The sequence below is a fragment of the Geotrypetes seraphini genome, chromosome 11 (assembly GCF_902459505.1).
Source record: "Geotrypetes seraphini chromosome 11, aGeoSer1.1, whole genome shotgun sequence".
Lineage (NCBI taxonomy): Eukaryota > Metazoa > Chordata > Amphibia > Gymnophiona > Dermophiidae > Geotrypetes > Geotrypetes seraphini.
In genome coordinates, this window is record NC_047094.1 from 80,221,006 (window position 1) to 80,239,754 (window position 18,749).

At 44.1% G+C, this 18,749-nt stretch overlaps 1 protein-coding gene and 1 pseudogene across 1 annotated transcript in view; one reads left to right on the forward strand and one right to left on the reverse strand.

Annotated features, from left to right (window-relative positions):
* Nucleotides 1–18,749, reverse strand: part of CD22 (CD22 molecule) — a 91,047-nt gene that overhangs the window by 41,488 nt on the left and 30,810 nt on the right. The window contains exons 4-5 of the mRNA XM_033962600.1: nucleotides 13,138–13,398; nucleotides 1,500–1,775 (exon numbers count right to left, since the gene is read on the reverse strand). Coding sequence (XP_033818491.1) covers nucleotides 1,500–1,775; nucleotides 13,138–13,398 — 537 coding nt within the window. The remainder of the gene's footprint in view (nucleotides 1–1,499; nucleotides 1,776–13,137; nucleotides 13,399–18,749) is intronic.
* Nucleotides 12,084–12,395, forward strand: LOC117369361 (annotated as a pseudogene).

An 18,749-nucleotide genomic window follows, 5' to 3' on the forward strand; every position in this document is an offset into this window, starting at 1 on the left:
GATGCCAGCGAGCCCAGCTGTTTCCTCTGCCGGTGGTCCCGCCCCTTCTCTGAGCCCTGCTGCGCTGCTTTTTCTTCCGGCGGTCCCGCCCTTTCTCTGACATCAGAGAAAGGGCAGGACCGCCTGAAGAGGAAGCAGCGCAGCACAGGACTCTGAGAAGGGGCAGGACTGCCGGAAGAGGAAGCAGCTGGGCTGGCATCCGGAAACAAGGTAGACAGTTTCTCCATGGGGGAGGGGGGAGGCTGTGGGGGTGTAAGAGGTCCTTCGGGTGGGGGTGCGAGCGGTCCTTCGGGGTGGGAGTGCGAGCGCTCCTTCCGGGTGATGAATCAGGTGTCGGGGGGGGGGAAACTATGTAAAAAAAATTTTGTACAACGCGCTCACGCGTATAACGCGCAAGGGTATGCGCGGTTTGTAAAAACCACGTATAACGCGAGCGTTATATGCGAGAAAATACGGTAGATAGGCTAGTGAACCATAGAGAGGAAGATCCATGCCCATAAACCCTTCTAACCATTACATTTATGGTGGAAAGTGTAATGCCACCAAAACCCTACTATACTGCCATATAGGTGCCACCCATATCCACAAGGGCTATTGGGATGGTGCACTGGTGGGTTTAGTAGGTTTTCGGGGAGTTTTGAAGGGATCACCAGACATTATAAGCGGTTATGGTGAGATGTACATCTTGCACCCTTTATGTAAAGTTCACAGCAGTGCCCTCTAAGGTGCCCCACTGCTCTGTTGGCATGGCTATATGGCAATTTTGAGCCAATTAGGGCCTTAGGCCCCTCCCACTGTATCCCAAGATGCATTGGGAGGGGAAAGGCCCATCATTCTCAGCATGCGGCCTTATTTTCGGAGGGCATGGGCTTTCCTCCTGCCAATTTGTCTTTGGAAGGTAATGGGGGGGGGGTTCCAGGGATGTGTGGGGGGGTCCAAGAATGTTGGGGGAGGATGTTGGGGGAAGGGTCCAGGGATATCAGGGGTCCTGGAATGTTGGGGGATGAGGGGGGAATGTCTAGGAGGGTCAGGTTGTGTCAGGGGGATGTCAGGGGAGGGGTGTAGGGCTCCACAGCTCAACTGATCCTGGTAGTGGGAATACCCATCAGCTGAGCTGCAATCAGACAAGGTAGTTTGGTATGTCTACAAAACTTATGTTTTTCATGTGGAGGTTTTTATTTTTGAAAATGGCCAAAAAGGACTGGTGTCCTAAGGATCAAAACTTATACATACGTCATTTTCAAATATAAAAGATAGGCGTCTGGAAGCTTTGTAATTGGACATTTTTTCTGCTGGTTTTGTGGATGTCTTGTCCAAAACATCTAACCTCAGACATAAATGTCCTATCGAAAATGTCCTTCCATGTGTATAAAGTTATATGGCCAGCCTCCCTTGAAAAAATTTACCTCAATATTTCCGTAGACCAAGGGATGTGGATTGAAAGCATTTGATAGGATTGTGCCTTTACTGGAGAGTATAAATAATTTAAATATACTTACACAGCACATTGATGGTGATAAATGTGGAGGATAGATTGCCAACCCTGTTTGAAGCCTCACATCTGTATTCGCTTGAATTTTGCTGAGTGATACTTTCGAAATGCAGTTTCTGGGTTTTTGCAACACAGGATATGTTCTCATCTTTCTTTTGCCACCATTTATATTCAGAGACAGCTGGATTACTGCTGTTATAGGAACACATTAATGTAATTCTCTCGCCTTCCTTGATCTTCTTCCCTGGTGAAGTCAGAAGAACCTCAACTGACCTGGGAGCATCTGAAATCCAGAAAGAAGTTTTATTATTTGTTGCTTTACTATTGTACTGTCCTTAGCAAAAAAAATGAGTCAAAAATTAGTTATTAATCACTTATCCTGGGGTACAGACAGTGCGTACCTAGGATATGTGGCACCCGGGGCCCATCATTTTTGACCCCCCCCCCCCCTATGAAACGGAATAAATGGTCAGAAAAGAAACAGGCAGTGAAAATTTTCTTCTATTGAACTTCATATATGTAACCATTATTCTAAACATAACATAAATTATGTCTGAATTGTCATGACATCAGAAGTACATATGGAGTACCGTAGTTGCAGGTGATGCTTGGGACAGTTCTAATTGTGTTAGTTCGGTTTTATGTGTTTTTTTGAATAGAAGGGTTTTTATTTCTTTTTTGAAGGTTTTGTAGTCTGTGGTTGAGGTCAATAGGTTGTAGAGTTGGGGATCGAGTGTTAGGAGGTTGTCGAACAGTTTTTTTTCAATTTTGACGATTTTGGTTGGAGGGTGTGTGAATGGTGTGTGAGTTCTCCTATGTCTGGTTGAGGTAGATTTAATTATTTAGCTGAAGAAATTAGTAACCCCCCCCCCCCCCATTCCACACACATTAATTCTCTTCCATTTTTGTTCCCATTATAAAAAACAATGATAAGTTCCCAGAAAAAAATACATTAAAATAAGAAGTGAAAACAAAGGCCCCTACAGATGAGAACATAACATAAGAATAGCCTAACTGGGTCAGACCAATGGTCCATCATGTCCAGTAGCCCATTCTCATGGTAACCAATCCAGGTCACTAGTACCTGGTCACAACCCAAAGAGTAGCAACATGCTACCGATCCAGGGCAAGCAGACACTTGCCCCATGTCTTAATAACAGACTATGGACTTTTCCTCCAGGAATTTGTCCAAACCTTTCTTAAAACCAGCAACATTATCTGCTTTTACCATAACTTCTGGCCACTCCATTTTTAAGCATAGAACTTTCCTTCCAAACAGAGACCTTGCTAGATGTCAAATACAGAAAGAACAAGGTAACTTCACAAGGACTTAGCTGTGCAGGAAATGTGAATCTCCTCATACACCCACCATATAGTGCAAAAATGTGTAAAGATCTGTTTTTTTCTTTCGATCACTACATAGCCTAATGCCACACAAGCAGCGCTGTTACAAACATATTCTGAAGGTCAATGCTAAGGTTAACAAAGTTTCCTTCCTTGGACCACAAGGAGATACTGACAAACCACTGGAAGAGATCCCAAAACAACTACTTAGGCACAACACCCAAAGACCCACTCAGTGTGTGAACCAGATGAGTGGAGTGGACTAACAGGGGGGTGGAAATGGGCCCGAAGTTTGCTCAGCAGAATTTCCCAGACCACCTCTTCCTCTCAAAACATTGACATGCTACCACCACCACCACCATTAGGAACACTTCACCGGGTAGGCCAGCAATGCTTATAAACTTTATAAAACACATTATTATATTTTCTTATAAAGCACATATTTTAACTGAACTCTCTGACATCCTTGCCATTCACAAAAATAGAAGGAAGAAAAGTTCCCGTTTCCTGCTGTCTCATACAATATTTTTCTTCTGCAGAACCTTCAAAAGTCTGACCAAATCCTCATTTCACTTGCATTATAAAGTACTGAGGATGCCATCTCTCCACAATCCCAGGTCCTAAAGTCTAAGACAGTAGCGCAAACTAGTGCTGCCCGATTCAAGAAAAAAAAAAAATTTCGATTCGATTCAGCCTATTGAATTGGTTTTTCGATTCGACTTTCCTGCCCAATTGGGTGTTGGGTTTTTTTTTTTTTTTTTCAAACATCCCAGTGGGTTTATTTTATAGCTTTTTCACCCTCCCTTTGGCTTCTCCTAACCACACTGGCGATGTGGTGTAAATAAAATAAAGAAACAAAAATAACTTTTCCTCTCTCTGTTAAATCCTAGCTCACTTTTGCGATCTAACACCAGCTCTGGCAGGATACACATTTCAAATCTGACATATTGTAATCACAAAACAGAAAATAAAATTAGTTTTTCTACCTTTTGTTGTCTGGTTATTTTTCAAATCTTGTTGGTCCAAGGCTTTGGTTGTCTTCTGATAACTTGCTTGCCAGGGTCTCTTTCTTCCTTCTTTCTGCATGCTAACCATCCATCTGCCATCTCTGTCCTTCCCTTTTTTCGTCTCCCTCCACAGATCAATCTTTTCTTAACTACCCTTTCATCTAGCATCTCTCCCTCCTTCCCCACCATCCCAAGGTCCACCATCTCTCCCTTTCTTTTCCCAACTACCCTCCTATCCAGTATCTCTATCCCCCCCTCCATACCATCCCTTGTGTCCAACTTCTCGCCCTTTCTGTTCCTTCCCTCCCTAAAAACCATGGTCAATCATCTCTCTCCCTCTCCTCTATTTTCAGACCCATTATTTCTTCCCACCCAAAGTCCAGCATATGTGTGTCTCTTTGAACCCCCCCTTCCCTCTGTGTACTTCTACACCAGGGCCCCCCTCCCTGAAGGCCTGCCCCCCCTTAAAATTCTGCATCCCACCCCTGAAGGCCTGTCCCCCCCTTGAAGGCCTGCCTGCCTGGCCCCCTTGAAGGTCTGTCCCCCCTTGAAGGCCTGCCTGCCTGATCCCCTTGAAGGCCTATCCTCCCCTTGAAGGCCTGTCCCCCCCTTGAAGGCCTGCCTGTCTGTCCCCCTTGAAGGACTGTTCCTCCCCCCTTGAAGGCCTGTCCCTCCCTTGAAAGCCTGCCTGCCTGTCCCCCCCCCTTAAAGGCTTATCCCTCCTCTTGAAGGCCTGTCCCCCCCTTGAAGGCCTGTCTGCCTGTCCCCCTGGCCTGCCTGCCTTCCTGTCCCCCCCCCTTGAAGGCCTGCCTGCCCTCCCCACCCCAAAGGACTACTCGCCCCCCTGGCCTCTCCGCACCACCTACAGTAGAGAAGCAACCCAGCAGGATCGCGATGCCAGCGATCCCTGCACTGCTTCGGCGCTGCTTCCTCCGCCACATTCCTGCCACTCCTCTGACGTCAGAGGAGGGGTGGGACAGCGGCGGAGGAAGCAGGGCAGGGATCGCTGGCATCGCAATCCCGCTGCAGGCTGCTTCTCCATCGCAAATGATGCGGGGGGGCCGGGGGGACAATCCGTACGTCGGGTGGGGAGGAACTGGACACCAAGGCCGGGAGCATCCCCTCAGTGCTTGCACCCGGGGCAGACCTACCCCCCCCCCCTTTGGTTCGCCACTGGGTACAGATCTTGTAAATTTTTTGTTTAAAAAAACCTGGTGTCAAGTGTGTTTTTATGCAATCACTTGATAAATCTTAACCAATTGTTAGTGTAGTCCTTAGTCACTTCTCTCTGAATCACTAACTATTCTCTGTACTCTTTTAAATCTCTAATCTAATAAAGCTATATGGTGCCTATTTACATATTGCTCAATATAATAAACCCCGGCTATATATCACATCCCCTATATTAATAACAGGATGGTTATGAAAGAATATTTCGATACTCAATCCTCAGAGGGAAATTGTACCCGTTGGCTCAAGTGTATGAATACACTTGAGCCACTCTTCACGGGATCTCATGGGATCAAAATATATCATATTATGCAAAATATTTATTGAATTTTTCTATATTCAATATGAACTTGTACTTAACTTATAAAGTTCATTCTTTCTAACATGACCATGTTTCATGTACTTTCCTCAGGGTCGAGGCTCCCTTGTTAATTATTTTCTTGTGAGATTCGCTCCTCTCGATGTAGAATCATTCATTCTTTGAATGATTCTACATCGAGAATGAATGATTCTACATCAAAGAATGAATGATTCTACATCGAGAGGAGCGAATCTCACAAGAAAATAATTAACAAGGGAGCCTCGACCCTGAGGAAAGTACATGAAACATGGTCATGTTAGAAAGAATGAACTTTATAAGTTAAGTACAAGTTCATATTGAATATAGAAAAATTCAATAAATATTTTGCATAATATGATATATTTTGATCCCATGAGATCCCGTGAAGAGTGGGTTCAGTGTATTCATACACTTGAGCCAACGGGTACAATTTCCCTCGACCCTGAGGAAAGTACATGAAACATGGTCATGTTAGAAAGAATGAACTTTATAAGTTAAGTACAAGTTCATATTGAATATAGAAAAATTCAATAAATATTTTGCATAATATGATATATTTTGATCCCATGAGATCCCGTGAAGAGTGGGTTCAGTGTATTCATACACTTGAGCCAACGGGTACAATTTCCCTCTGAGGATTGAGTATCGAAATATTCTTTCATAACCATCCTGTTATTAATATGGGGATGTGATATATAGCCGGGGTTTATTATATTGAGTGGATGAAGTTGGTCCGGCTATTTGTATAGCCACTCGGATAAATTCTATATTTACATATTGCGGCACCATATACACTGCAAAGAGATTATTGGTCTAATACACTTCTCCCTCGTAATTCGCGGGGGATACGGGTAGAGCCGGACCGCGAATGCCGAAAAAACCGCGATTATCCGGCTCTGACCCACCCCTACCTCCCTGCCGCCTTTCCGGCCTTACCTGGTGGTCTAGAGCAGTGTTTTTCAACCTTTTTACATATGGATTGGCAGAAATAAAAGAATTATTCTGTGGACCGGCATCGGTCCGTGGACCGGCGGTTGAAGAACACTGAGCTAAGTCGTGGGCCAGACCCCCCCCATCTCTACCCAATCTCCACCCGAGCCCCCGCCCCCATAATAGTATTAATTGCACCTTGCACATCCCGTGCCTCATCTGGAAGCCTTCCCTCTGACGTTGCAACTTAGAGAGAAGGCTTCCGGTTCAGGCGCAGGATGCCCGTAGGAGCCACTGCCTGTGGCTTTGTGCACTGAATCAGTTAGGAAGAGGGAGCTGGCTCGAAGATAATGCTGCATCGATCACACGTGGACCGGCGGTTGAAGAACACTGTTTTGGCCTGATGCACATGCTGGCCCTGTGGACCGGCAGGAAATTTCTGTGGACCGGCACTGGTCCATGGACCGGTGGTTGAAGAACACTGGTCTAGAGGGTTTTCGGGGCAGGAGCGATCTTCCTATGCTCCTGCCCCGTGCAGATCGCCATCAGGAAATGGCTGTAGGGAGTTCCCGACGTAGTCTCGAGAGGCACCATATAGCTTTATTAGATTAGAGATTTAAAAGAGTACAGAGAATAGTTAGTGATTCAGAGAGAGGTGTGTTTTTATGAACAGGTTTAGTGATATGTGAAAAGAGCTGGCAAAACCAATAGATGAACTAGGCAACCACTTAGGATGGCATAGTATAGGGGGTAGCACTGATGTGGCAGTTAGTACCACTATATCTGAGTCAGCATAGGCCCCTACATAGTTCAAGCCTGCCATGTCCTACCCCCTCTGAAACAGGAAATTAAGAGATGGCAATCCAGTAGATCTTGAGCATGCACGGGATGCTCAACGCCCCCTGCAATCCATGTGATTCTGATTTAGAGCAGCAACTACAATGTCTAGCACTAGGTGAAGTGCTAAACACATGGGGGATGGGGAGAGGAGGAGAAAGATGCTGGACTCCTCAAAGTGAGGGTAGGAAATGGGAAATGTTGGACCCTTGAGGAGAGTATATAATGAAAGGAGAGATTCTGGCTATGAGGGGAGAGGCCCTTGAGCTGCACCTGTGGATCACATAAGTCTGTGGTTTGCCTATGGCGTAAGACATGTTTAAGCTAGCCCTCTGATAGGTCAGTTCACTTGTGTGTAGTGTAAGCAATTGAGATTTAGGAAGCTGTATGAATGCTCTGTGGAGAGGGATGGGAGAAGGGGACATATGTGTTTAATGTACTGTGATGTTCACCAGGAGGGTGAAGACTGTAAGAGCTGTTTCCTGAAAGGCAAGTGCTATGACAACAGTAATGCTGTATTTTGAAAGCACATGAAACGCATCTAGAATGAGATGAGATATTTCCAGTACCTAGGAAGATCTCTTTCATGTTCCTTGGAATATGAAAGCATATAGGGAACCCGGATGACATGGAACAGCTCCCATGACATTTCATTTAAGGAAAATAAAATAGAATGGGACTAATCTCACTTTGGCAATGGTTATTACAGCACTGTGTCCCTAGAGAGCCTGCAGAAGAGAATTCACCCCCTATATAAGTTCAAGAAAGGAATAACGACGATACTCTTCACAGAACACTTTAGCAAATAAAGCAACAATTAGGGGAATAGCAACAGGGAGGAAAACAACAGGCTGCTCCCCACTTGGAATATGAAGGGTACAGAAACTTTAATAATAGTATATGTACATAGATGGTATACATAGGTAAGTTATACATATATTTAACTCCTGTATTGTAACACCATTACTGAAGCTCATGCAGACATTAGTAGCAGTACAGAAGCTTCCAATAAACATAAACATATTTACCAGAATCTCAAACAGACAAAAGGGGACCCCCCTCCACCAGACCTAGATCTAAGCTATAAAGAGCTTTCTAAAAAAATTATTTTCATTTCAAAATAATACTACATAAACAAGTATTTCACTTGAAAAAGAAAAGCACCTGGAGGAGAGATGGGAGAAAATGGATGGGAGAGATGAACTTGGTGGAGGGGGAAAGATGGATGGTAGAGGGGGGAGATGGACTTGAGGGAGATCATGGAGGTGAGATGGACTTGGGGGAGAGGGAGAGATGGACTTGGGGGAGTTGGTGGACTGGAGAGGGAGAGATGGGGAGAAGATGGATGGGAGAGGTGAACTTGGTGGAGGGGGGAAGATGAATGGTGGAGGGGGAGATGGACTTGGGGGAGATCATGGAGAGGAGAGATGGGGGAGGGATATAAGAAATAATGGATCTAAGAAGAGGAGAGGGAGATAGATGGTGGACATTGGGATTTGGGAGGGAAGGAACAGAAAGGGAGAGAAGTTGGACACAAGGGATGGTGTAGAGGGGGGAATAGAGATACTGGATAGGAGGGTAGTTAGAAAGAGAAAGGGAGAGCTGGTGGGGAAGGAGGGAGAGATGCTGGATGAAAGGGTAGTTGAGAAAAGAAGACATGGTGGATCTGAGGATGGCGGGGTCCATCACTGCAACTGCAGGGATGGAGATGAAAAAAAGGAAAGATGCCAGACCTCCGGGAGAGGGAAGAGAAACAGAAGGGGAGGACACAGATGGAAGATGGATGGTTAGCTTGGAGAAAGACTAACCAAGGAGACCCTGGCAAGCGAGTTATCAGAAGACAACAGAGCCTGGGACTAACATGATTTGAATAATGACCAGATAACAACAGGTAGAAAAAATAATTTTATTTTCTGTCAGATTTGAAATATGTATCCTGCCAGAACTGGTGTTAGACCACGAATGTGAGCTAGGATTTAACAGAGAGAGGAAAAGTCTTTTTTGTTTGTTTATTTTTTTTACACCACAGTGCCAGTGTGGGTAGGAGAGGGAAAAGGGGGTAAAGAGGCTATAAAATAAACCCATCAGAATATCTGAAAAAAAAACAACAACACCCAATTGGGCAGGAAAATTGATTCAATAGGCTGTGTCGAATCAAATCAAAACTTTTTTTTCCTGAATCGGACAGCACTAGTACAGAGTAGCTTGAAAGCTATTTCTATATGTCTAGTTGAACATAGATTGGTTTTGAATTTGGATAAAATGAAAGCATGCTGGATTACAGGTCATAAGGAACAGCCACAGGTAGTCCCACAGTTTGAGGGTAAACCTATTTCAATGGTTGAGACCCTTAAAAACAAGGGTCAATTGAAATGTTTCCAGCCTGACCAAGAAAGAGCAAGATTAGCATCACAATTCTATAGCTGTCCGACAGATGGTGTTGACAAATGTCTACAGCTAGATTTTCAAATCAGTCTGACATCTAGTTTTGTCATGTCTGCCTTTCAATATGAACAACTACTATATTTTATTTAAAAAAATTGACAAAACTGAGTTTCGTGCCATGATAAAATTCCTTCATTTGAAGGGAAAATCTCCCACCAAAATTAAATCTGAGTTAGACACAGTGTATGGTGATGTGTCTCCTTCATTTTCAATGGTGAAAGAGTGCCCTGATGAGTTTAAATGTGGCCAGACAAGAATTATTGATGAAGAATGTTCCAAACGTGTAGAAGTAAGAGAGGTGGTCAAGGCCACTAACGAATGTGGGTGGCTAAGAAGAATTATAAAAACCTGACAATCATAAGGGAAATTTAAATGCTACTAGGAGTAGAGCACGAATCCATGGGAGCACATTTCTAAGAGATGAGTGCATAAAATATTTCACCACCTTAATGGCTGTGGTGAAGAGAGAATGTGGGTATACTTAACGTGACCATTTATTTTTTTCATCAAAATGGGACATCTATTAATATTCAGTTCTGCCCCTAATCCCGCCCTAGCCCCACCCCAATCCCGCCCTAGCCCCGCCCCCAATTTCTTCCATTCATTTTTCATGTACACACAATATCTTATTATTTCATAATGGTAACCACAAAATTTAAAAAAACACAAAGCACCCTATACGCAGAGAAAATGTTACTTATCATTTATATTTGGGGGTTTTCAACGATGTCACCTCAGTAACTATAGAAAAATAGACAAATATAGTGCAAAATATAGACAGCGGATATAAATTCTCAAAACTGACACATTTTGATCACTAAATTGAAAATAAAATCATTTTTCCTACCTTTGCTGTCTGGTGATTTCATGAGTCTCTGGTTGCGTTTCCTTCTGACTGTGCATCCTATCTTTCATTTCTTTCTGCACTCAGGCCCAACAATTGTCCCTTTCTATTCCCTCACTCCTTCCTTCCTATGTCCTTAGTGCCCCCAGTGCCTTCCTATGTCCTTAGTGTCCCCAGCGCCTCCTTCCTATGTCCTTAATGCCCCCAGTGCCTTCATCCTATGTCCTTAGTATCCCCAGTGCCTCCTTCCTATGTCCTTAGTGCCCCCAGATCCAGTGTCAGTTCTCCTTTGTACCTTTGTTCCAGGTCTCCCTCTCTCCCTCCTCTGTTATGATCTTGCCTCTCTCTGCTCTTCCTCAGGGGCCATTCCTCAGGGGCTCTCCCCCTCTGTCTGCACCTCCCAAAGTCCTGCTTCTGCCTCCTGTCTTTCCCCTTTGGTCCAGGCCTTTATCTCTCTAGTTTTTCTTCTACTTACAACCCCCCCCCTTCTCTGCCGTTTTCTCTCCTTCCTTCATCCCTCCTTCCTATGTCCCCTCACTGCCTTCTAGCCTTTGTCCCACTTCCTCCCAAAAAGCCTGCCCGGCCTACCTCCCTCAAAGCCAGCCTCCCCCAAAGCCAGTCTGCCTGTCTCCCCCAAAGTCAGCCAGTCTGCCTGCCTACCTCCCCCAGAGCCAGCCAGCCTGCCTACCTATCTCCCCCAGAGCCTGCCTGCCTCCCCCAGAGCCAGCCAGCCAGCCAGCCTGCCTGCCTATCTCCCCCAGAGCCTGCCTGCCTGCCTCCCCCAAATTCAGCCAGCCTGCCTATCTACCTCCCTCCCCCAGAGCCAGCCAGCCAGCCAGCCTGCCTGCCTACCTCCTTCCCCCCCCCCCCCCCCCCCGGAAAACAAAAGCCTCCCTCCAGGCCCGATTTAGGTCCACCGTCGCTGCTCCTCTGCTGCCACTACTCGCACTCGGAAGCCTTCTTCCTGAAGTCAATTTTTTTTGGTGCGGCAGGGGAGGGACAGGAAGCGTTCGCCTGTCCCGTTATCCCCACGCACAGCTTCGGGACGCTGTCCCTGAAAACAGGACATTTTGGCATCCCGAAGCTGTGTGTGGGGACAACGGGACAGGGGAATCCGAAAACGGGACTGTCCCATTCAAAACGGGACGTATGGTCACCTTAGGTATACTCAAATAAAGAAGAGAAGTATAGTAGTGATGGAACATGAAGGCCACTAGTGGAAAGAAAGTATGTTGTGTGTTTGAAGAACAGAAAACAGCACCACGGAAATTAAAATCCAACATAGCAGTCGTTGGAAATTTGGAAAAAGTAGTACATAGGAATACCTATTTTGGCAGTTGTAAAATGTTTCGTAACTCTATGAAAACATTGCTTTTCCAACAGTACTTAGACAACTGTTCCAGAGAATTTAAATTATTTTGGTTATTAGTTTAGTCTTTAACATTATTTTATTTATTATTTAATCTTCACTTATTATTTACTATCTAATCTAAATAACATCTACCTTGTCTGAAACTTTTTTGTTAACCAAGTCAAGCTCCTGGTAGAAGATATGGTATATAAATCTTAGATTAGATTAGAAATAAATTAGAAATAATTTTCAGTGGCAGCCTTGCGTGAGTGAAGATGCCGTTGGCCAAGGATCTCCTGCAACTGTCCCCTGAGGAGGAGAAGAGGAAGCACAAGAAGAAGCAGCTGGACATCAAGTGCCCAGGTTGCTATTAAATCACCACTGTATTTAGCCATGCCCAAACTGTGGTTCTTTGTGTGGGCTGCTCAACTGTACTTTGTCAGCCCACTGGTAGAAAAGCAAGGCTCACAGAAGGATGTTCCTTCAGACGAAAGCAGCACAAAGGCCAACCTGTGTGTGTGTGTATTGTGAAGGGATGGGTAGGACTACTGCACAGTTTGCCCCAGAGTATGTGATGATGATGGTCCTGAAGTTTAATGTTTTCAGTATCCCATGCTGACAAGGACTTTTGCTTTTCACATACTGTTCCTGTAGTCTTACCTATCTAATAAATTTTGGATACAAAAAGCTCAACAACAAAAAAAAGAATACAAAGCATAGGCCACCCCAACTCCCCTCCCAGGACTACCTTGCAACCCTTGGTGGTCTAGTGGTGTACTCAGGGCAGGAGCTATGCCCCAGTAATGACAGTTATTTTGAAAGCAGAGCCAGAATTGCCAGATGTAACTGGGGAACTAGACCACCAGGGGCGCCTATAAGTGTGGAGAGGTGCTTTAGATGGGGGAGGGCAAGCAGAAGGGTAACTTCTGATTGAGGAGAAGGAGGGAGACAAATAGAACAAAGCACAAATTGTTGGCTTCCACTGAAAACACATGACCATTTTTCAGCCAAAACCAAAACTGAAAACAACTGAAAATTCAAATGACTGTTTGGCTGAAACTTAAACCAGGCAGAAAAGGGGTTTTGTATTGGTTTCAGACATGGGTGAATCTCTTCATAAAAGTGGTTAGTAAATCCCAATAAACATTGACCAAGAAGTTAAATATTGATCTGATAGACTTTTCTCCCAGCATACTTCTTGTTCTAAGTGGTCCTAGGATATAGTTGATGAGAATCTGATTCTTCCCTCATACACCTTTACTTACTAGAAACATTTGGATTGTATTTTGGTAAAAATGTGTGGTTTCACATACTTACAGTTCACATCCACTGTTACATCTGAAGAGGTGCCATTACCCAGCTCATTGGAAACTGTGCAGTGATAAGATCCCGAATCAGTATCACTTAACTTATGAAAGTGGATCTCCTTTCCCCTATAGTTTGAATATATGTCATGGTCCTTATACCAGGAATATGATGTCACTGGAGGATTACTCTGACTTTCACATGTTAAAGTAAGGGAATCATTTTCTTTCACCAATTCACGGGTCCTCTGAATCCTGGTTTCTTTTGGAGCATCTAAAATAATGAAAAAAGGGTTTTATTTTTAGTGACTGCAGAAATGCAAAACCTTTCTCTCTATAAGCTATCATAGGAAGAGTGTGTAAAATCCAAGCAAACAAATAAATAACCGGCCACTATTCAGCCAGATTAGTCAGCATCTTCTTTTAAACCCTCACAGCCAAGACTGAATTAAATACGCATATTCAGCACCAGAATCTGGCTACTGGCCAGCACTGAGCAGCTGATTTCAGCACTGATCACCAGCTCTATGGGTTGGATTCTGCAAACAGCACTTACATTGGCCGCTGATCGTGTATCAATTACTCTATGGCATCATTTGCAGAATCGCGCCTACCATTAAACAAAAGCGCCGGTAGTGTACACAGATGCTCACTATTAGGGATTTCACATAGTGAGAAATGATGGCTATATACAGTTTATTACCATAAATTTCCTCAGGGGAATGATTTCAGGCTGAAAGCTAAGTATTCAGAATGAATAACTGCATGAAATAATAAGACTTAAGCACTTGAAATAATTATTGACAAAAAGTAAAATAGAAAAAAGTTTAGTAACACGGAGGAGGAGGTACCGTGGGGCAAATGAAGAGTTATCCCCTTCAAACATCTTCGTTTGTAGGGCTGTCTGATACCCCTTCCGGACCTCATTCATGAACTTACCTTATATGGGTGAATTATTTACTGGACTCTGTGAATTTTGCTGTATATATATATATATATATATATATATATATACAGTTTAGGCAGAAACCAGGCAAAGGGGTTTTAAAATGGTTGATTAAGTTATGAAATGAGGTGAGATGAGGCAATTATGCTCCCTGACTCTGCACCCAACATTAAGGCAAATTTTGAAAGGTTTACAAGCAAACAAGCCTTAGGTGATAGCAGCCACACAACAGACTTGGACAGATCACAGTGACGTTGAAGAAGATGATAGTGGAAGGCATACAACAGTTATGAGAAATGGGGATGCAGGCAGCAATGTACAGCCCTGAACAATTTCAGGTCCTGACATGGAAGCTTCCACTGCAGGAATGCAGGCACAAATAATTAAGCAAGTTTCAAAGACAAATATTTAAAGAGCTAGTGGAAGCAGAGATAGACGTGAAGCCCACAGATAAACAACCAAATGCTGGTTTATTGAAGAGGTAAGAACATAAGAATAGCCTTACTGGTTCAGACCAATGGTCCATCAAGCCCAGCAGCCCGTTCTCACGGTGGCCAATCCAATCTCACTAGTACCCGGCCAAAACCCACGGAGTAGTAATATTCCATGCTACTGATCCAGGGCAAGCAGAAGCTTCTCCCATGTCTTAATAACAGACTATGAACTTTTCCTCCAGGAATTTGTCCAAACCTTTCTTAAAACCAGCTTCGCTATCAGCTTTGACCACAACCTCTGGCAACGCATTCCAGATCTTAACTATTCTCTGAGTAAAAAAATATTTCCTCCTATTGGTTTTAAAAGTATTTCCCTGCAGTTTCGAGTGTCCCCTAGTCTTTGTAATTTTTGACGGAGTGAAAAATCGATCCATTTGTACCCGTTCCACTCCACTCAGGATTTTGTAGACTTCAATCATATCTCCCTTCAGCCTTCTCTTTTCCAAGCTGAAGAGCCCTAACCTTTTTAGTCTTTTCTCATAAGAGAGGAGTTCCATCCCCTTTATCATCTTGGTCGCTCTTCTTTGAACCTTTTCTAGTGCAGCTATATCTTTCTTGAGATAAGGAGATCAGAAATGAATGCAATATTCCAGGTATGGTCACACCTTGGAGCGATACAGAGGCATTATAATATTTTTAGTCTTCTTAACCATCCCTTTTAAAATAATTCCTAGCACCTTGTTTGCTTTTATGATTGCTGCCGCACATTGGATGGAAGGTTTCATCGTATTGTCTACAATAGCACCCAGATCCCTTTCTTGGGCGCTAACCCCAAGATGGACCCTAGCATCCGGTAACTGTGATTTGGGTTATTCTTCCCAATATGCATCACTTTGCATTTGTCCACATTAAATTTCATCTGCCACTTGGACGCCAAGAGATGTAGCAGGAGATGATGAGGAAAAAGCCTTGAGTTCTGCTGTCCTAGCACAGAGTTGGTAAGAGTTCCTGTGTAAGCTACCATTATACAGTTTCTGAGACCTGCAGAGTGTCTGTACTTGATGACTTCTGCAGGCCAATAAATATGTAACACTTCTAATTTTTGAGTGTCTTTCTTTATGTGTGTTTTTGTAGTTTATTCATATATGTTATAAGAAAACCATAAAGCACCAGTGGCTATCTGTCTGTCATTTGGTGTCAGAAAATTGTGCATGTACCTGGGGACCACTGTTCCCTCTAAGCTGTGCGCTTGTGCGCGCGCACACAACTTGCCGAACCCGCGCACACAAATTAAAATAGCGCGCACAAAAAAATTAATTTTTGCCTAAAATTATTTATTGAAATGAGACTTTATGTTACATAAAGTGTAACTATATATTCATATAATCACAGCTATGATCCAATTAGAAATTTTTACCATTTATAATTGTGCAAAATACATTATTTAAAATATATTTGTGAAGTGCTTAAACCAAGAAACCAATATAATAGTGATGTCACTACAATGAGGTTTACAAGGGGACCATCATCGCCTTCACAAGTCCCCTGCCCTCCCTATGTATTAAAGCCTATCTAAAGCCTATCTGGTAAGTACATCCAGCTTGTGGTACTTATCTGTATTGGGGAGCAATAAACGATGTTGACTCTCATCGGTGACTTATTGAAATAAAAGTGCAAGTGCTTCAGTAAAATCATGAATGTTTTTTCTTTTCTGATTAAATTTTTTCTGATTAAATTCCCGTCCCTCTCGGGAATTTAATCAGAAAAAATTTAATCAGAAAAGAAAAAACATTCATGATTTTACTGAAGCACTTGCACTTTTATTTCAATAAGTCACCAATGAGAGTCAACATCGTTTATTGCTCCCCAATACAGATAAGTACCACAAGCTGGATGTACTTACCAGATAGGCTTTAGATAGGCTTTAATACATAGGGAGGGCAGGGGACTTGTGAAGGCGATGATGGTCCCCTTGTAAACCTCATTGTAGTGACATCACTATTATATTGGTTTCTTGGTCTGAGCACTTCACAAATATATTTTAAATAATGTATTTTGCACAATTATAAATGGTAAAAATTTCTAATTGGATCATAGCTGTGATTATATGAATATATAGCAATTATTGTCACAGATTACAAAGAAAGTTATCTCTCTAATTTGTAGTTAACATAAAGTGTAACTAACATAAAATGTAACTAAAATTACATTGTGTTTTCGTTAATTCAGACTAAACTCCAAGACCTGCCCGTAAATGCCCATAACTGAACTCTGGGCCCTCTGACAATCATTTTTATAGCGCACACAAATTTAGTTTTTCTTTAAAATGTGCACAGATGAAATTTTTTGCGCACACAGCCTATGAAAAATTAGAGGGAACGTTGCTGGGGACTCTACCCATATCCCACCCATGCTCCACCCAAATGTATGCTCCACCCCCTTGTTGTTAAGCACAATAGGGCTCATAATCAAAACTTAAACATGTCTAAAAAAAAATGCCCAAATCGGCACTTGAACAACCTAAAAGACAGGTCGTCCAAGTGCCGATAATCAATCTAATTTTCTGGATGTGTCATGGGACTTTTTAGGCCTCTGAATGCCGCTGTGCGCCCATAGCTAAAAGGGGAATATCTGGAGCAGTGTTTAGGGTGGTATGTGGTGATATGGGGACCGACCTAGACTTAGTCATCCTGGAGGGATAATCGAAGGCGTTATTAGAAATCCTGAACAGAACTTAAACATTGAGTTAGACAATCTAAAAACAGGTATAAGTGTCATAAAGGTTTCCAAAATGACTAGATAACCACTGCAGAGACAAAGTAAAGATCCAAACACACTCCCCCAGTGTTCATTGACCCCGTCACATACCCAGTAAGATCAGAATAAAAACAAACTTACCTGTCTCCAGAACTTCAGTAGCTGGTATAGGAAAGGCTAGTAGAGCTGCACAGAGGTGTCATAAATAGCCTAGGGCGGGGGTCGGCAACCTGCGGCTCTTTTCCACCTTTGCTGCGGCTCCGGTAGTGTGTCACGCAGGCATGCACCTTACAAGTCCAGCGTCGCGGCGGGAAATAGCCATGCTGAGCAGTGAGCTCAGCACATACACAGATGAAAGCCTTGCTTGCTGATTGGTCCGGCGGCCCCGCCCCGCCGTGCCGCCGGACCAATCAGCAAGCAAGGCTTTCATCTGTGTAGTGCTGAGCTCACTGCTCAGCATGGCTATTTCCCGCCGCGACGCTGGACTTGTAAGGTGCCTGAAAAAGAAATCATCCTGGCCGGGGTCGGTGTCATGCTCCGGAGATCTACAGCCTTCCTATCTCCCTCTCCCTTCTACCTGCTTCCGGCCACATCCCCTGCTCTGCGGCTCTCTTCGGCAACTCAGCAGCAGCGATCGACACAAGCTTCTGATGTCGGGGCCTACCTTCTGCGAGTCCCGCTTGTTTCAACTTCCTTTTTCCACAAAGGCGGGACTCGTAGAGGGAAGGCCTCGATGTCGGCAGCTTGTCTTGATCACCGCTGCTGACGAGTTGCTGAAGAGAGCCGCGGAGCAGGGGGGTGTTGCCAGGTGCAGGTAGAAGGGAGAGGGCCAGATGCAGGACTCATGGGTGAGGGAGGAGAAGAGAGAGAGAAAGAGAGAGGGGCGGGAAACAAAAGGAAATATTCATACTGGGCTGGGCCGGAGTGGAGGAAGGGTGGAAAGATTCTAGCTACAGGGTGCAGTAACAAAGGAAAAGGGGGGGGAAAGCTGAAAATGGAGATAGTGACACAAAGAAGAGAAAGGGTAAGCAGGACCTACTGAATAAGGATAGAGATACAGAGGGGACATGAAGAGGAGGTGAAATAGAGACATAGAAGTAATGCTGAAAAAGTGGGGGGGGGAGATAAAGACATTGAAAGGGCAAATGGTGAACATGGCGTTAAGATAAGGACAGAGACAAATGAAGATTCTGAAAAAGTGGTGAGATAGGGATATAGGTGAGATGGACACAAAGAAGGGTGATGCTGGAAAATAGGTGGAATGGTAATTCTGACAGACACAGAAGGGAAATGCTGGATCAAGGAGAGATGGGGCTCAGGCTGGATGGAATGAGGAGAAATGCCTTGTTGGCCCGGAACTTCCTCTCCTACGTCAGAATTGACGTCAGGGAGCGGAATGCTGGTCAGCGCAACACTTCTGCAGGGAAAGCTTGGGACGGCGGTGGCTTGGGGGCTGTTCCCCGATTGCGGTGGCAGCAAACCGAGTGG